The sequence below is a fragment of the Asparagus officinalis genome, chromosome 1 (assembly GCF_001876935.1).
Source record: "Asparagus officinalis chromosome 1, Aspof.V1, whole genome shotgun sequence".
Classification (NCBI taxonomy): domain Eukaryota; kingdom Viridiplantae; phylum Streptophyta; class Magnoliopsida; order Asparagales; family Asparagaceae; genus Asparagus; species Asparagus officinalis.
In genome coordinates, this window is record NC_033794.1 from 126,301,550 (window position 1) to 126,321,328 (window position 19,779).

A 19,779-nucleotide genomic window follows, 5' to 3' on the forward strand; every position below is an offset into this window, starting at 1 on the left:
TAAATTTATGTATTCTATATGTGAACACTCAAAAATTCTTCATATTACTTTCTGTTTTTTTATTAAGTTTCTCATTTTTTATGTTCATGAAACAAATTTAAACAATAAAACAATTATTTCCACAATAAAGTTATAGCAAACATATAAACTCAACAGAAACAAATAGAATGTTTAACAATAACCACGTGCAACGTACATGCATCCCAACTAGTATATGTATATGTATGTACACATATATATATATATATATGAGAAAAATGGGTATGTTTAGTACCAAACACAAATTTTACGCTTGGTAGTGAGGTGTCCTATTCTCATACACTCATTCCAATTCTCAACCACTCCCCAACTCATGTGAATATGAACCCCGATTTTAATAAGTGGAGGGGAATATGTCACTTCACTACTAAGCACAAAAACTTGTGTTTGGTACCAAGCATACTCATTTCTCTCTCTCTCTCTCTCTCTCTCTCTCTCTCTCTCTCCACACACATTAACTCTCTCTCTCTCTCTCTCTCTCTCTCTCTCTCTCTCTCTCTCTCTCTCTCTCTCTACACACACACATTAAAATTTGATGATTATTTGACTAGAAATAGGAAATGAGGAAGGTAAAGTGACTTCTAAAACCTCAGGGGATTCTGTAATTAACCCTATCTTAAACAACAGCATTTAAAAGCCCTTCCTTCTTTTTCAGCTGCCCATAACCAACAGTTTACAAACAATGCAGGTAAATTGGCCTTTCCTTTTTTCTGATGTCCATGGTCTGAACTAGTTTGGTGACAACGTTAACAAAGGAGGCCCCCTTCCCAATAAAGCCTGGAAAAATTTAGTGCAGCTCTCTTCTTTATTTGATAAAAATACTTTTCCTCTCCTTTTACTTTAAATGATGCCATCTTTATCTCTCTCTCATCATGATACATTACCTCCAGAAAAAGCATTCAGCATCATGATATGGGAGGAGCTCCAGTCCCTTGATTGTCCTGAGAGTCTCTCAACTGAACTTGGGATGATTCAACGAACTGAAAGAGCTCCATTTTCCTGAAGAAGAAAGGATAGGACCATCAATTCTTCTGAGATGATTGATCTTTATTTTGAAGCATACATGTGACACATGCTTGCAAGTTGCATTCACTATTATTGAAGTGACTTGTGAATGTGAGTCGTGAATCAAGATACCCATACAATAAAATCTAACTAAATGTTGAGATTATTTCCTACAAGAAGAAATGGGCTGCCTGGAATCTCTACAGAACTAATAAATGTGAGGTTGAACATAGTACAAGGCGCTACTTGCAGGGGTGACATGAACCATGTGCTACTGCTATATGTCTCAAGATGCCAATCACTCCATTGCCATGTCAACGAATGTAGCTAACTCAATCTCTCCAAAAAAGGTCTAGGATTTGACCACTATGAAACTAGTTTGTTTCTTCTACAAACAGAACAAAGCAAGTATGATTCAAGTGAGCGACCTGGAGACAGAACTTGCCAATATAAACAAAGGCTCAATTGAATGAACACCAAAACTAAGTCATTAGTTGAATTTTTATATGTGCAAATGTCCTGCCTATATTATTCTCATACCTCACATTTATTGATATATGAGTTTGATTTGATGTAGCTAGAACTGCAGATAGAACTTGTGGACCACAACTGCTGCAAGTATTGAAGGATAACATGATGATGAGATGCAACTCTACATGCATGAAGAAATATAGCACCACCTAGATGCATGCACATACACATAGTAACCTTCTATTTGATAACATAATAAGAGGTATAATTTTATATGTGTAACACGTGTTTACAAAATTCAAATAATTTCTTTAGTAAGAATTAAATAGTAAAAAACGAAGAGAACAGATTATGACATATATCACCTTCTTCAAGTAAAGATATATTGATTGTACTGGCAAACACCAAAATGCTATCATATAACTGCGGATGTCTAATGGCTAATATGCCAGATAATTATCAGAAAATATTCACTTGGGGAATTCCATATTGTGTGTTATGACAGTTCTACCCAGCTTGTCATTCGTAACTCTTAATATTTAGCATCATTGATCTTTTCCTTCTCAAGTTTATACTACAGACTTTCTATCCCAGGTTCTCTGCCAGAGTTGGGGGTAAGCAAAAGTTGAATCCTCCAAAAACACCTTAGGGCACTACTTACAAACAGAACATTCCTTTTCTCATAATTTTCAATCATGTCAACAAGTTAATCCTAGAGAGGGTTTTATCTCTTTTCATGGGCTCTCTTGACAGTAGACTTAAATCAGCATGTCTATGAGTCTATCAGAAGTGAAATTGTTGCACTTTCCAGAAATGAGCAGTCTTCGCCACAAACAACTGATTGCAACTGGAAGCCCAAATTTTTTCTTAGTAGTTGATAGAAATTGAAGAGAGAAAAGAGTATTGACTAATGCTAAATTCGCACCTAAGTCGCATGGAAACGGGTACGGGTACAGGTACGAGTGCAGGTAAGGGTACGAGACATGGCAAATCTGTAAAATGTAGGGTATGGGGACACGGCTACATATATATATTGAATTAATAATGTATATGAGATAATTTTTTTCTGCTTCATGTGTCATTAGAATTAAATTTTCAATCATATTTTTAAGTTTCTTTTATCATATTGATATCATAAATTGGAAACTACTTTTTTTTTGTTTATTAGACATACAAACGACCCATTGACTATATAATTTTAAACTTGGGTATGGACTGAAACGAACCCGACCCATATCTAACTAGTTTCAAGCTATGATGCACGAATACGGAAACGGGACACGGACACGGACATGGATACAGGATACGGCAAAATCCAAAAAAATAGGATACGGGGATACAACGAGGAATTTTTTTTTCAAATTATTATTATATATAGAAAATTTTAAAAAATTCAACTAACAATCTAAATTATGAATCTATCACAAAATAACAAGTTTGTAAACAAAAAGGAATTGGAGTACATTATGAATCTATCACAAAATAACAAGTTTGTAAACAAAAAGGAATTGGAGTACATACTCATTCTATCACAAAATAACAAGTTTGTAAACAAAAAAGAATTGGAGTACATACTCATTCTATCACAAAATAACAAGTTTGTAAACAAAAAAGAATTGGAGTACATACTCTACTCATTCTATCACAAAATAACAAGTTTGTAAACAAAAAAATACATCAAATGAAGTGACTTGCTCAGTTGTAGCACGAAGCTGCATAAACAAAAAATTTAGTCTTTTCAAAAAAATAAGTGAAGAGAGAGACTCAGAGATTGAGAGAGAGACGGAGATAAGAGGCGGAGAGAATGAGAGAGAGAGAGAGACAGAGAGAGTGAGAGAGAGAGAGAACCAGAGATCAGATCGAGAGAGAGAAGACGAGCTATCGAGTTTGAGATCTTACCTAGCGGAATCAGGACGAGCTGTCAAGATCGAGGACGAGCGGCATCGGGACGAGCTGTCGAGCCGAGATCGAGGACGACGGGAGGAGAAGAGGACGAGATCTGAGACTGAGAGAAGACGAGGACGAGCGGCCGCATCGGGACGAGAGGACTAGCGGCGGACGAGCCGAGATCGACGAGGATGAGCGACGGGTGGAGTTGATGAGGACAAGCACGAGATCTGATATCGGCGAGTACGAGCGGAGCCTATCTAAGGAGCACGAGAGCAGCAACGGGACGAGCGATGGGTGGAGCACGAGATCTGGTCTTGGCGAGGGCGAGGACGACAAGGACGAGCACGAGATCTGAGAGAAGAGATTGATGGATGAAGACGAGGACGAGCGGCGGGACTGAGGTAAGTGAACATTAGGGTTTTTGGCCTTTTGGGTTTGGGTTTCGGGTTACGGGTTGTCTTCATTCCGCGTTTTTTCTTTGTTCGGCGAATCCAAGTCGTATCACGCCCCGTGTTTGACCGTGTCCCCCTTAGTTGACCCGTTGACCCGTGTCGGATACGGATTGACCGTGTCCAACACATGTCTTGCACGTGTCGTGCACGAATCCGTGTCTGATTCGTGTCCGACACGGATTCGTGGCCTCCGGGGGAGTATCCGTGCTTCAGAGGTTTCAAGAAATGGATGTGAAGTGTAAGTTATACATCCAGGAAGTCTTTGACAAGTGTTTTAAATTAACACATATATCGTATAATTGAGTACATGTTGTAATAAATGCATGCATATATCCAAGAAGTGTCCATGAATTTTTGGATATGGGAAAGTGTTGGGTACGTGTCTAATACGAGTATGATTTCATTATAGAAGTACCCAGGTAACATAGATTCACACTATAGTTTACGGTTTTATTATAGAAGTACTCAGGTAACATAGATTCACACTATATTTGAAAAGAAGTAGTATCATGCGAGTCGAAACCTCCCTCCCTACCTCCCTACTTTTAAACCTGGGAAGTCATATAACCAGTGAAGCCTTCCTTTAGCTTAGAACCAGGCCTCAAAGACATCATACAATGTTTCTATTAGTAAGTACTTACTTCAAAATGATGTCAACAATGACAAAGAGATATGTAGAGTAGAATAAGGAAATAAACAAGAAATTTATGTTTTACGGCTGTGTGCACAGATATAATAATACACTATGAGGATATGTTGATAATGGAAATCCTAAAAGTCCAGATAGGATACATCACAATATGCTTCGTAATGACAGTTTTTGAACTAAACAACTAGTTATATATTTTTTAAATTAAATTTCCAAGTTATAGAACTCAAATTGTTACGTGAATTGTAATCAACCATTATATCCTTTCCTAAAGCAAATAAACTATATAAATGCATCAATGAATTAATTCTAATTGTGAACCTACCATTCATGGTTAAATTATTATTTCATCTAGGTAAGTTAAATTATTCATTATTGATATGTCTCTTATAAATCTATATTATAATCTTAGGAACTACTTGGCAAGCATGTATAAAGTCCAAGATTCGAAGTACCTAATAAATTTAGATACATTCACTTCGTCAATGAAATATCCATGTAACATGCCATTCTCATAAATGTGTGCCTGTGAATAGTCCTCAGATCATGTGGTTTAATGTTTTGTAAGAAGTTAGTTTAGAGAATGTTTAATGTTTTGATTCTTTCATTAGTTCATAATATATACTTTCCAACTGATTGGAACTCAAACCTTATGCATATATACATGTGTAACTGTATGTGTATATATATATAGATAGAGAGAGAGAGAGAGAAATATAGGTATTCTTGGTACCAAGCACAAATTTTGTGCTTGGTAGTGAGGTGACACAATCCCCTCCACTCATTCAAATGGGAGACCACATTCACATGGGTTGAGAAGTGCATGGGGATATGCAACCATTTGAATGAGTGGATGTGATTATGTCACCTCACTACCAAGCACAATTTTTTATGCTTGGTTATAGGATATGGCTCTATGACTAACAAGTTTTACCATAAAAAAGCATGCGTAAATCAGGAGGAGAAAAGGTATTTTTTTGGCCTCTGGTTGTGGCGACACCCTGTAAGCTTCTGTAGCATATAATTCTTAACATAAAAATCTATATCTATTACTAAAAACTCTTACCCTTGGAAATGCCACTTGGCAATTTCTTCTTTTTAAATCAAATTATTAAATCAAATTATAAGTATAGGGGTTTGCGCAATTCAATTCATTTTCCACAATCTATGTACTACTATTAAAACGCCATTCTACATGTGGCAAAATTTCCCTAAGGGGCTGTTTGGTTGTTGTTGGTAAAGTTGTGTTTTTATGACACAACTTGGAAAGTTGTTGTCCACCTCATCAATTTCACTTTTATACTTTTCTTTGTTTGTTTTTGATTCCATTGGAATCATAAAACACTTGTTTGGTTTGCAAAATAAAACTTTAATTGTTTGTTTGGAAAGTGTAAAAAGTGGTCTCTACTCAAATGATCATATTGGTTGGAATTATTTTTTATTATTTTTTCCTAACTTCAATGTTAGCTTTCTCCTAAAATCATGACTTTTTTTCATGAAATCACTTTACAAGCCACATCAGCATATGAAATCACTTTACACTATTTTCACAACTATAAACAAACAATTGAAAGTGATGAAAGCTGACATTGGGACCCACTTTTTTACACTTTACATCCTTTTACATGGTAAAAACATACAACCAAACAGCCCCTAAAAATCCTAAATGTAGATATATGTTTTTGTTCCTCTTCCAAGAAACCCTTCGTTTTCCGTGCTATAGGCTGGCATCTCTACGAAACTTTGATCTACACAAACATCTTTTCATATTCCCTTATTTCTCTCTCACTCCTTTCAAACGTATTCACTTTTTCTCTCAGTCCTCAACCTTTCTCCTTCCTCCTCAAAACTAACCTCCTCTCCCTTTACCCCCTCCTCCACTACCCTCCACCACTTCACCTTCCTTATATCCTCCGACCCCACTCCCAACCCGAAATAGCGGCCTCGGACCCCGCTCCCAACCCAAAATACCGGCCGAAAAGTTTTTATTTACACTAGAGCAGCACGGATTCGCCAGCGACGCTCCCAAAACGTTGAAGGACAGTTATTTGTTGGTGAGTTAATTGACTAATTAAATAAAAATAAAAAAGAGTATCACTTGAATAAATTATTGAATTGTGAGATCTTTTTTTGTTTGTTCTCACTTCTCAAATCATCGATGCATCGACTGCGACACGTGTCCGTGGATGGCTCCGGTAATTCATTGAAATTTTCTTTTTTTTATGGGGGTAATATTTGATACAGTTTGGGATTTTGATACTGAAATTTGTTGCAAATTTGTGATTTTTTCCGTTACTTTTTTAGGAGCACTTCAAGTGGGTTGATGAGAAAGCTGCGGTCACAAAGCAACCAATCTCTAGGGAGGAAAGAATCAGAGCTCTTCAGGTGATCATACATGCCATAATTAAGTTTAGTGTTATTGAGCAGCTCTTTGTACTCTGCAAGTTTTTGACATTAACTATCTAAACTCTAGCTGGTCAAGCAAATACAGTAAACTTTTATAAGTATTTAAATGCTTGATTATTAGATAATATGAATTTTGCGGGGCTTTGTTTCTTTGAATATGTTTAGAAGAAGATGGGTATAAAGGATTGTTCTGGCTACACGACTGCACAATCTCTGTAGTTGCTGGAGCAAAATGGTAGCAAGGTAATATCCCAATGACAGATGAAATCTTAACATTCCCTATCACTAGTTTTAGTATTATGCTGTTTTAATTTATTAACATCACGTACTCATAAAATTATTCAGTCTGACTCTAAAGGTGAACTTCACTAAATTATTATTTGCAACTTTAAGTGTAGACATAATCTAACTCATGCTGTGTTCTCAACAAACTAGTTCAAACTTCAGAAACTAGCCTTCTACATCATCATGTTATCTTCCAAATTTACTGCAAATATGATAATGTGAAACTGCACCAAAATTTCTCAGGTTAGAAGTTGTTACAAATATACAATCCCGTGGTGAGAGTGCATTGGTTTCTATGTCTAAATCCTAACTCGCGTTTCTTTGACTTTCTCCAGAGATATATATCACTATCTTAGAGAATTAATTAGCAGCCTTTTCAACAAGCTAAGAATGATAATAATTTTTCATTGATGTCAACAGTAGTTAGCTTCACTAATACACATTAAGTCCAAAGTGATTATTAAGTATTGGTTTATAGTACTTTTATAAGTTGCTTCTTTTTTATGCAGACTTCTTGCAATATTTAATTCCTACGGTACAAATTCAAATTTTCTCAAATAATGTGAATAGGAAGAAAATTCTCAGTGCATCCTTTTGGACTAGATCGCTCTCATTCTCAACCTCTCTCAAATTAAATGACAGATTGAATATGGCACCAAACCTGGATTTTATTTCTGAAATTAACCTAGAAAAAGAAACTTGGAAAGTGATGGTAAGAGTCATAAGGTTATGAAATGCGATGAAATTCAATATTCCGAATGAAATAAAAACTATTGAGCTGCTTTTACTGGATGAAAAGGTAATTCTTTTCACTCTTTCATAATCTGTTCATGAGTTCAGTTATTATTTTCCTTTAATGTGAATAATTCAAGATTATACCTTCATGAAATTCTCTTTTTTATGAAAGGGAGCCAAAATTCAAGCAACGATCAAGAACAAATTGATAGATAAATTCAAATCACAATTGAATGAAGACAGCTGCTATCTGATTACGAATTTTGGTGTTGGAGAAAATACTGGAAATTATAGAGCTACTGATCACGCATATAGAATTAACTTCCTCTACTCTATATTTGTTAGAGAATGCGAGAGTTCTCCAATACCTTCGTATTCATTTAGATTAGTTGATTTTGGGATATAATTGCTAATTGTATCACCTCAACTACCTTAATAGGTAAGATAAAAAGTCAAAAAATTTAAAATAAATTTATAGTTTTTCTTATTGCCTTTTTTTAGTTCAATACTATTTTTTAATATATTTGACACTTAGGGGCTTTTTATTCAAAATTTTATGTTATATGACATTCTTCGGATATCATTGGAGAGCTCATTACTATTGGAAATATAAAAGAAGTTGAGAACAATGGAAGTAAAAGAAAATTATTGAAGCTTGAACTCCAAGATATCAAGTGAGTTCAAATATGTACAATATAGTTACATATTTTTTAATAGTAAAAGTATGAGTGTGCGTGTGAGTGTGTGTATATGTATTTCGTACTAATTTTTTTCTTCATGCATCAACATTAAATTGCAATGTAGTTTGTGGGGTGATTATGATGTTCAACTTTTGCGATATGTACAGAAAGCTAATTCAGGAATTATTATAATAGTGATTCAGCTTGCGAAGACAAAACCATATGAAGGTAAATCAAATTAGATGTATACTAATTTATCAAAAAAGATATATTTTTATTTCGTAGATTATGTTTATATATTGACTGAATCATGAATTTAAAAACTTTATTTCTTAGGCAAAATTACTATTACAAATGTCTTATATGCGTCCAAGATATTAATCAATCCCGACATACTTGAAGTTGCTGATCTAAAAACAAGGTACATGATAAATTATCTCATTCGTTAGTTATTTACAAGTAATTTGATATTATTTCTAATTAATTTAATTTTACTATCATAAGTCTGAAACTTGTGGAAGATTCTTCGTTTCAACGATTTAGTCAGATTCCAACTGAAAAAGCTTATTCCATCGAGGATGATTTTCTGTTATTAACTGAATGGAAGACACTTGATGAAATTCGAGAGGCACGAGAGGTAATTATTTTGAAGAAGCGACTTTATTGATATTACACTGCTTATTTAAAACTAGATAACTAATCTGAAGACAATTAGTAATTTTCTACCAAATTATTCATAACTTTATTTTCTTAATATTTAATAATACTCAGGTTTGCACATATGTGACATTAGCAACTATACAGAAAATTCAAACAGATTATAATTGGTTTTACAATGCCTGCAAAAAATGTCAAAGGAAGGTAAAGGCTGAAAATGATAAATTTTAGTGTGAGAAATGCAATGAAAATGCAAGATTTGTTATCATAAGGTACGTCAGGAAGTATGTGTATGTATGTTCGTTTCTTCACAAGTTATATTTCATCATATGCTTCATGAATGGATGTCTGGATCTTCAACGTCTACTTTAGATCACAATTCTTATTGGTTTATTTTAATTTTTGAGTTTTATCAGTTACAAGGTTCAGGTTTTAGTCATTGACCATACATGTACTGTATCATTTGTTCTGTTTGATCGTGAAGCTAAACAATTTATTCACAAATCTGCAGTCGAATTGAGGGAACGACTGACAAAAGTAATCACTTTGATTCCTTTCTGTAAAAATTAAAAGTTTTAATTCAATAGCTTTACTTTGCTTTTTTATATTGTTCACAGGAAGGTGATGATGATTCATTTCCTCAATAGTTAGATGTGTAGGTGAAAAAGAAACTTTTGTTCAAGATTCAAGTTTCATAATTCAATCTCAATCAAAATTGGCTTGTATTTTCTGTCTCTAAAATGACTGATGACGAAAATCTGATAGCAGCTTTCAGAGACAGCTTAGATTTGAACAAGGTACATTACATTACATATTTCCATTCTTTTATAGAGCTACTTATCTATTCATTTCATGTATCAATATGCATATATAGATGAGGTTGAGCAATATATTAGTAATATTTTTTCCTTCCAAATAATTAGGAGTCGACAGGTCAAGAATATTTCACTAATGAAGCTGAATCTTCCAAAAAGAAAGATGATCTTGATAATGTAAGTCAATACACTTAGTATTATTTTTCTTTTTCATTTCTCATGTTTGTATTTTTTTGTGAAATGAAAGGAAATTATAGATGTCATACCAAAAGCATTATATGTACAACCTACATCCAATTATAACTATGACCAAAACTAATACTTATAGTAACACCTCAACACCTCTCTCCATAATCAAGGGGACAACCTGACAAGGTAAAACTCTCAAATTCTCTTTTACTGTATATTTCATAATACTTATTTTTCAAATGCTCTTTTGATGTTGCTGCTTCTTTCACCTTTATTACTTTGTATTTCGTTTTATTATTGTTCTATTGATTCTTCACATTAACAGTGTAAAAATCTTTTGTTTATATCTTATTAGTATGCTAACTAAATAGATAAAATAAACATGCCTTTATTTTCCCAGAATGTGTAGAATATGTTCTTAATGTTTTATTTCTGGCTTGTGTTCTATTTGTCAATGACTCATTATCAATCACGTGAAGCTTCTAATTAACTTTTGACACTTTGCATCAAAAACTTCCACCACATTCTCCTTGATGTACACATTAAAAAATTTTAAATACTTAATTGAACCATGTATTTACTTGATCATGAAAAACTTAACCATAGATTAATTGAGAGAAGTAACTAGCTTAATTACTGGAATTCACCGAGAAGATTTCTGATTATAGGTTGTCACAGTAATCCTTCTTAGTATGATACCAAATTCTTTATTATCTTTTTGAGTAGTATCTTTTGTTGCTACAACTTTCATCATTATCACTTTGGATTGCATATTTCTTTTCGCTTTAATATTGATTTCTTGATTCTTCACATTAATTGTACAACAAATCAACAATCTTTTCCTGCCAACTCATTAACATGCTAACTATTATGTTATACTTAAACACAAGGCTCGCAATCGGTCACTGGTGACAATGAATTTGAAATTTGTTCCTCGGATAACATTACTCCTTGCAAGAGCAATTTGTTGGACTCTGATGTCGAGCACTTAGTTTCAGTAGACTTGATTTCTCCGTAAATGTCTAGCAACAAAAAGCAAAAACAAATCAAGATTGAAAAAGAGAATTAGAAGATTCTACAGAGAGTTCAAGCTCCTTTTTGATAAATCTATATCTGATTCATGATGTCTAAAACTTATATTTAGTATTCTGGTCTAAAACCTTATTTAGTAAACTTTTGTATGCATATTCATGATGTCTAAAACTTATATTTAGTATTCTGGTCTAAAACCTTATTTAGTAAACTTTTGTATGCATTACATATTTTTTTGGTGGTTTTACGTTGAGAAACATAACTAATTGATATGATTATGATAGATATTTTGTATATCAATAGATTGATAATTATTGTCTTGATTCATAGATTTATATACTTGACAGGTATCTCTAGGTGCTTTAAATATTTCGTTTGGAACTAAACTTTATGTTGCATACTAATTACTTGGTATAGCAAAATATTATAACATTAATCATATTGACATGAGACATTTCATCTATTTTGTTATGATAATAAGGAAATTATATTTTGATTCTTTTTTACAGTTTAATAGTAAGTCAAACATATATGCAGCTTAGGTTGTATCATTTCTGACTACTTATATATTATTACTGTTTTATTTTGCATTCTTTTGCTACATCAATTTTTGTATATTAAATAAATCCGTGCATCGCACGGGCCTGAAACTAGTTTGCATTCTTTTGCTACATCAATTTTTGTATATTAAATAAATCCGTGCATCGCACGGGCCTGAAACTAGTGAAGAATAATTATCTAAGTTTAGTTACCTCAGGATATTGATCTTGAGTATCAGCAGCAGCAATTTTTGATTATATGATCCCATCCAAAGCCATTATTAAATAGAATTGTTTTTACAATTCCATAGTGCTTTTTTAACACATGATGATGCAACTTAAGCTGGTCCGATGAATATTTCATATTGAATCTTTGATTAAATGCAAGAAGCATATATATCCAAATTTCTTTAGATAGCATGAGTCTGATTTTCTCCCGTATACTCCATGTTCGATCAGTGTTTTCAAACTGATCTCGAGAGACAGTCTAACCAGTCCTTTCATGACCTGGGAGTCATTGTTTGTTTTAACGGTTTTTTTTTTTTTTTGGTGCGGGGAACCTTGCTGTGGTTTAAGAAGAGCATATTTTCTTTGCCTAAGACAACTACTCTTTTTCCAAAACTTCCAAAAGTGGTGTTGTTGATCTCCAAATGTATCAAAAGAATCAAGTTGGGACCTTGAACTTCTATGTACATTCTATCCAAGGAGAAAGGGGGTTAAGAACCAGCTATAAGTCACATGGAAATGGTTCTTTGCAGACAATTGTATCCTTCAAATTATCGAGTTGCTCTTGAAAGTCATCTAGCAAATACCTTCTAATAATGTAAATTGCTAATCGAAATATCTAAATTTCCTTCATTTCCGGATTAGTTTAAGTGAATATAAATTAGTATCAGCACCATGTAATGCTTGTTCAGTTCAATGTCAACTTGTAGATGGAGCAGGTGTGGGAACTGTAGTATTTGTTGAGTCTAATATATGCTCTGTGATGCTGGTCTAAATATGAATATATGATATTGTAATTTAATATGCATATTGTAAAATCCTCCAATAACCTCTGAGCTCAAAATGATCCAGCAGATCGCAAAACAACCCTGGGAGATAAACCGAGCGAGAAAGGTCAACAACCCGTTGTGAGACTATGGACGCAAGAGGTCGCAAGAGGTCAGGGAACGCTGAGTTGGTGACATGACGTGTAAAGTGAATATGACGAAGATTAGCATGCGAGTATGGTTGGCCTTAAGAGTCCATACTGGCAAGTTGTTGCCCTTATCATTCTTTTATCTAAATTTGGTGAAATATTTAGATATAGTCAAAACAACTACTCAACATGCATAGAAACACACTCCAGTAAGAGAGGCAGGTAAGACATAAGAAACACACAAAAACATCACTTATTTCTTTTGCTAGCAGAATATTCGAAGAAAGATATTGACTTGAACACTGGAGGGGCAATGCCAGCAAAAAACCGCGGGAACACCTTCTCTGTTTTTGGTGTGAGGATATACGTGTACATCGATGGCTACCTTTTCCCCGAACTACAAAAGTTCTCCGCGTTTGCCAAAATGCTCAAACCTGATTGGTCAATATGGTAACCATTCACATGTATTTATAATATTCATTTATTTCGTTAGGACTTGATTGGTTGAGGATGAGCCTTTGTGCAACGGTAAGGTTAGTCTAAGGTTAGTCATTGTGCCCTGCAGGTTGTGGGTTTGAGTCGGCCTCTTCACATGTCGGTTAAATCTGACCCTTCCCAAACGCCACAATGATAGGATCATCCTGCACTTGGCTGCCCTTTTATTTATTTAATTATAATAATACATATATGGGTTAAGATATATGTGTCTTTTATACAAAACTCAAAAAATTCGAATGTAGATATTACTTTCATATGCCTATAAACGAATCTACCTATATTGATGCCAAATGCCTCACTTTGATGCAATGAAGCATGTGATGACTCCTATTATTTAGACAAATCATCTTTAAAAAAATCCCGCAACTCTCAAGGCAGTATCAATTGAAAGAGAGTTATAAAGGTATAAAGGAATAAATTGGGAAGAAAGAGTTGACTAAGAATGCACACTTCATTTCTGATCTGGTCCAGTATTTCTCAAGTGAAAGAGGCATCTATTAGGCGAGTGAAGATTTATTCCACACAAGCATTCTAATATCACAAGCCAAGCATTGGTAAATTGTCAATTTCCATTAAGCACTGTTGGTCATCGAAAGCAACAATAATGATAATGTTATTGATCCACATTGATCATGTCATATGTTGATTATATGAGTATATATGCATTCATCTGCTAGTTTGACCAGGATTTACATATCACAACCTCTTAATTATGCAGGTGGAACTTCACATTGAGTGCCAGTATCACAAAATCCTCTAAGTATGACTGATACACCTTTGAGGTTTTGCCCATTATTGGATTTTTTTGCATTTAGCCAGCTATGTCATATACTTTGAAGTGATTTAAGATTATTTTTGCCTACATAGTTCCCCTGTGATTATCCTACTTTCTAATGATTCAGAATACATCCTGATGGGTGCCATAGCTTCCGTTACTTATCTTATGATGTTATTTTATATACCATCTTGGTCCTATCTCTGAACCCCATGCTATTGATGTGCCCCACAAAAGTTGCCTGGAAAGTCCAGTTACTAGTCTTTGGGGGGTTTATTGTTCGGGGGGATCATACCATTTTTTTGTACCCTCTGGTACATTTGATCCTATGTTACAAATGATGAAGCTACCAAATTGGCTATGATCATGTGCCCCTGCCAACTTGAGGGGTCACTATGGGTCAAAGGGTCTATACTTCAATCTTGGCCAGTCTCCTATGCATGACTGGCTATTGAAAAGGCTCTTCTTCAAGAACTCTGCAGCAGCAGAATTGAGGAGTCTAGACCCCCTCCTTCCCCTCCCCACCCCCACATGCACATAGCTACATATGTATATATACAAGTAATGCATTTGTGCATCAATGGTAATGGATTGCTCGTCTTTTTTGCCAAAAGTACGATTACACTAGCCAAGTACATTTCTAAAAGATTTATTTTTTAAATTTCTTATATATACCATTGTGTAAATTAATGCTTTTTTTTTGCTTAATATTTCCATTCTCTATAATAGTTATTACTACATACTTCTACTATTGGCGTTTAAAGTCTTAAGAAACAAATGTACCTATACAGTTGTTAATGGAACCTCGTTTCATACTTCAATCAACTTTTATCTATCTCCATGATCCTCGACACAAGATCATGGACATTCCTTTCATATTCCTGATCGGGCCCATATTCTCCTCATCTCTAATCTTAAATAGGCTCAACTTCAAATAATGATTTAAAATTCCATCGTAGTTTAAGCCCAGGATCCATAGCATGAGAGAACATTGGCTTCTTTCATATTCATAAGATTACAATTATATTCTCCTTATCTCTGCTGCAAGTTCTGCATAGCCACATTCAGCTCATCACCTCAAAGCCTAATTAAATGCCTTACCATCGTGCAAGATTCCATACGTCAAAATGCTGAACTAACTTTTTACAGTCATGCAGAAAAAGTTCATGCAACCAAGAACCATCCTCCAAGTCACCCAATAACAGGAATACGCTAGATCAAGTGACAAGATGTTAAGCGATCTCCTTAATTCCGAATCACGAGTCCAAACATAGTGGACTATAAAGTCTCAGAACAAATCGAAACTACCAAAAAAACTATAAAAGACGAGCTCAACAAATTCTGTGATTGTACGTAACTGTAGTGTGCGCGCGCGCGCGTGTGTATTATCAATTGTCCACTAATAACATAAAACAACATTCAGTAATAATTACCAATGTTAGGCACACTGAAGTTTGTGAGAGTACACAGTCATACTAAATGTAATCACATTGAAAAGTTGAACAAACAGTTGATGATCATTATCATAAGTAGCATCAATGACAAAACTAGAACCAAGGAACAAACAGTTGATGATCATTATCATAAGTAGCATCAATGACAAAACTAGAACCAAGTGAGGATATTATGGCTTAACTTTCACGGATCATTATCATAAGTAGCATCAATGACAAAACTAGAACCAAGTGAGGATATTATGGCTTAACTTTCACATGAGAATCACTAAAACATTTGACCAAACAGTTGGTGGGCATCCTTACAGGAAGCATCAATGACAGAGCTAGAACCAAGCAAGCATATAATGCAAACTTTGATATAGATATATATATATATATATTATCATTAGAAAAGCAATCTCATTGAAACATTTGAACAAACAGTTGGTGGGCATTCTTATGAACAGCACAAAATTGACAAAACCAAGAACAAAGTGGGAATATTTGAACAACTTGTCCACAAGCATCAATCTCATTGAAGCATTTCGACGAGCAGTTCATGGGCCTTCTTATAAACAGCGAAAATAATGATATTCAAACGTACCCGAATCCGCAATCCAAAACATAAAGCGAGAGGATGAGGTAACGAAGCGAGGTCTACTCTCTGCCGCTATTCCCTCCATGGCCTCGGCTTGCTGTGGCCTCCCTCGATTCCAAATCTCAGCAGCTGTTAATGGATCCTCCTACGCTGGGGCGACCCGAAACCGGAACCCGAATCCTGTTGCTTGCGTGGCAGATAATAAGAAGAAGAGATGCTTGAGATGCGGGAATCTGTACGAAGACAGGGAGAACTCTCCCGTTGCTTGCTCCTTCCACGGCCACGCCACGGGTACGGTTTTCTCGTTTCCATCGGATCCGACCCGAATTGATTTTAGTTGCTTAGGGCCCGTTTGGACGAAGTATTTTGCCTCGAAAATTAGGAGGAAAGCTGCCAAAAAGGCAGCTTTTTGGCAGCTTTCCCCAAAAATCGTTTTTTTTTAAATCGTCTCTTAAAAAGAGGCGATTTTGGGGGAAAGATGCCAAAAAAACTATCAGTTTGACAACTTTCCTCCCAATTTTCGAGGCAAAGTATCCATCCAAACGGGCCCTTAAGCGTTTTTGTTTTTCCCTCCCAGAGTAAGTCTGGGTAATTGTCGGATAACCCCCCATGACTTTGAAAATATCAGAGAACCTCCCAAAACCTCCCTTTAACTTTATGTTACAGACATTTTCATAATCACATCCAACCATCTTGTCTTGATCCGAGAAAGAGACTAAGTTGTTGTTGGGGGGGGGGGCGGTAGAGAAATAGAGATGCGAACAATATGGCGATTTAGAGCAGAAAGCTGATAGAGGGCCGATAGAGTGAGAGGAGATTGTAGAAGAGAGATTAGCAAGAAGTGAGGAGAATTATATATACTCACTACAAATAACTTCTCTAACGGCAAAATGGTCAGATTGGTATATTTTGTAGAGGTTTGGTGACATGTTGGTATATTTTATTTTAGTTTTGTCAAATTGGTAAATTTTATAGACTCCGACGTCATATAGCCCTTAAATTTGGCCGAAGTTACTATTCCGACCAGTGCTGATGGGATTTTTTACATAAAACCCCTCATCAAAAATCCATCCTGCTCCTAACCCCCTCCCCCCCCTCCTCCTCATCCTCTTCAACCTCCCCCTCTCCCTCCTCCTCCTCATCCTCTTCCTCCTCCTCCTCTTCCTCCTCATCCTCTTCAACCTCCCCCTCCTCCTCGTCGAATTCGTTCATCGAGAGCTCGATGCACGATCTCAACACTGTCGATGGACGAAATAGGGAGATTGAGGGGATCAGTGATGTGGATCGCGATGCAGTTACTGAGGATAGCTTGGATAATGACGATGAGTCCAATTATGTGGTTTGTTACTTGATTCTCCTTCTCTTTGTCTGATTTTTTTTATTACGCAGTAATTTCTCTTTAATGGACAAGCATTTGGTGTTTTTTTAAGATCAAAATTGGTTACTTGGGGTGAAGGTTAGCTTTTGTGGTGTTATTTATGAGTATTTAGTATATTTTAGTTTACAAATCATGTGAATGAGTGTTGTTGCAACTACACACTTTACGACTTGTTCTTCTTGTTGAGATGAATGGAAACATGTTGAAGCTGCTGAGGGAAAAGCATGGAGATGATGCTTGTGATGGTGCTTGAAGAGGATGAGGAGGAGGAGGAAGAGAAGAATGAGGGAGATGGGGAGATTGAAGAGGAGGAGAGGGGGAGGGGGTAGGAGCAGAATGGATTTTTGATGAGAGCTTTTATGCAAAAAATCCCATCAGCACTGGTCGAAATAGTAACTCAGGCCAAATTTAAAGGCTATATGGCGTCGGAGTCTACAAAATATACCAATCTGACAAAACTAAAAGAAAATATACCAACATGTCACAAAGCATTTACAAAATATACCAATCTGGTCATTTTGCCCTTCTCTAACTACTACCTCCCCCAACCCAAACCCCTTCCCCCCCCCCCCAAAAAAAAAAAAAAAAAAANAATACACCCCCAAACTGCTACGCTAACATTTAGTTACTAAACCAATGCCCACATCTCATATTTTGGTATGTTAGGGTTATTTAGGTCGAAACCTAACACTTCAAACTTTTATCAGAAATTCATTTTTAACTGAGATTTTATCAAAAAACCTCCCTTATTGGGGGGTTAGGGGTTGGGGATTCGGATATTTAGATATTAATCGACTATTTTAGGGGGTTTGCACAAATTATTATTTAAACTATTTATCTTAAGAGAAAACGGGTTATAAACTTTAAACGAAACAGAAACATATCACATAATATGAGAAAATTATCCAATCTACTGAAATACATTGTTAATATAATCCTAAACTTAAGTCAAGGAGCCAAAGGGTGACAGAATAGCTATATAAAAGCAAATAAGGTAAAGTGGCTCAAAACATCTTAGATGTGTCGCGTACCAATTTACACTAATATCAGCGGTTCAATGGCAGATCTAGGATTGTATCATGTATGCCAGCAGTGGATAATTGGTATCACGCGACAAGCTTCATCAGAATAAATCCAGCGGTGGATCCCATGGTGTCTTGTGACGCCACCGGACGCTATGTAGATCCACCCACTGCATCTATGTAACGCATGAGGAGATTCTCGCTTCCGATTCTTCGTGTTCCTTTTTTCTCATAGATACTAAGTGGTGTTTTTTGTTGTATTGGTGCAGGTGAGAAGGGGTTATTCTCATATGCTCCCCCTCACCAAGGGATTGATGGTGAGTGGAGCGATAAAAGTGGCGTTATAGTTTACAAATGGAATGAGAAAACTAGTAGACCCAACACTGGGAGTGCAAACTGGAGGAGGAGGTGGAGTTGTTGCGCAGAGTATGAAGAGGATGCTTCCCCTTGTAAACGCGGGTGGCATGTTTCCTATGATGATGGTTTCACTCTTCACTAGCAGTTTATTTATAGTGTGATAATATTTGTGACTGTTGTCATGGCTGCTGAATCTTTTTCTTATGAGGTTTTTTTTTAATGAAACATGTTATTTTCTCATGAACAAATACTTGGACTTGATACAATGTCATTTTAAAACTCACACTTCAAACCCTGGAAAGTGTACGCTTGGCAAAGTGCAAACTGAAAGCTCTTGCTATATATTTGGATCAAGGTCTGAAAATTTGAGAAAAATTAGTTCGTCGAGTTCGGATCAAGTTTCAGAGCGTAACCTAGCGATTATGCGTTAGTTTTGAATAATAGTTATGAAACATTGTCATCGTTTGGCGGAGAGTTAAGTGAGGGATTATGGAGAGTTAACCAGTCCTTTACTCCATAGCATGTCAAACGCAAAGAATTATATAAGGTATAAACTATGCTAACCCCTTCTTAATTTGTCAACCACAAAAAGTCGAAGAGATGTTTACAAATTCCTCTAGAGGGGGTTACAAATACATCTATTTTGACTAGGTAAGAGATAACCTACGTATTTATTAAGAAAGTGAACATAATCCTTGCCGTTTCCAAACACAAAAACCGATCACAATAA

At 35.5% G+C, this 19,779-nt stretch overlaps 1 protein-coding gene and 2 long non-coding RNA genes across 3 annotated transcripts; 2 read left to right on the top strand and 1 right to left on the bottom strand.

Annotated features, from left to right (window-relative positions):
* Positions 619-16,390, bottom strand: LOC109835213. Its single transcript, XR_002245618.1, has 2 exons — positions 16,299-16,390; positions 619-1,038 (listed from the first exon to the last, which is right to left on the bottom strand). It is a non-coding gene; the product is annotated as an uncharacterized LOC109835213 (long non-coding RNA).
* Positions 6,646-13,093, top strand: LOC109835257. The gene is made up of 10 exons (XR_002245619.1): positions 6,646-6,701; positions 6,811-6,891; positions 7,078-7,155; positions 8,780-8,840; positions 8,949-9,033; positions 9,117-9,249; positions 9,887-9,924; positions 10,038-10,066; positions 10,193-10,261; positions 12,925-13,093. It is a non-coding gene; the product is annotated as an uncharacterized LOC109835257 (long non-coding RNA).
* On the top strand, positions 16,108-19,301 carry LOC109835138. Its single transcript, XM_020403149.1, has 2 exons — positions 16,108-16,583; positions 18,962-19,301. The coding sequence occupies exons 1-2, from the start codon at positions 16,376-16,378 to the stop codon at positions 19,189-19,191; spliced, it is 438 nt and encodes a 145-aa protein (XP_020258738.1). The 5' UTR covers positions 16,108-16,375; the 3' UTR covers positions 19,192-19,301.

Bases quoted from the DNA above. Each gene is read 5' to 3' on its own strand.
- LOC109835138 (XM_020403149.1), top strand. From the start codon at position 16,376: ATGGCCTCGGCTTGCTGTGGCCTCCCTCGATTCCAAATCTCAGCAGCT. The intron at 16,584-18,961 runs GTACGGTTTTCT...GTATTGGTGCAG, and splicing joins CTTCCACGGCCACGCCACGG to GTGAGAAGGGGTTATTCTCA.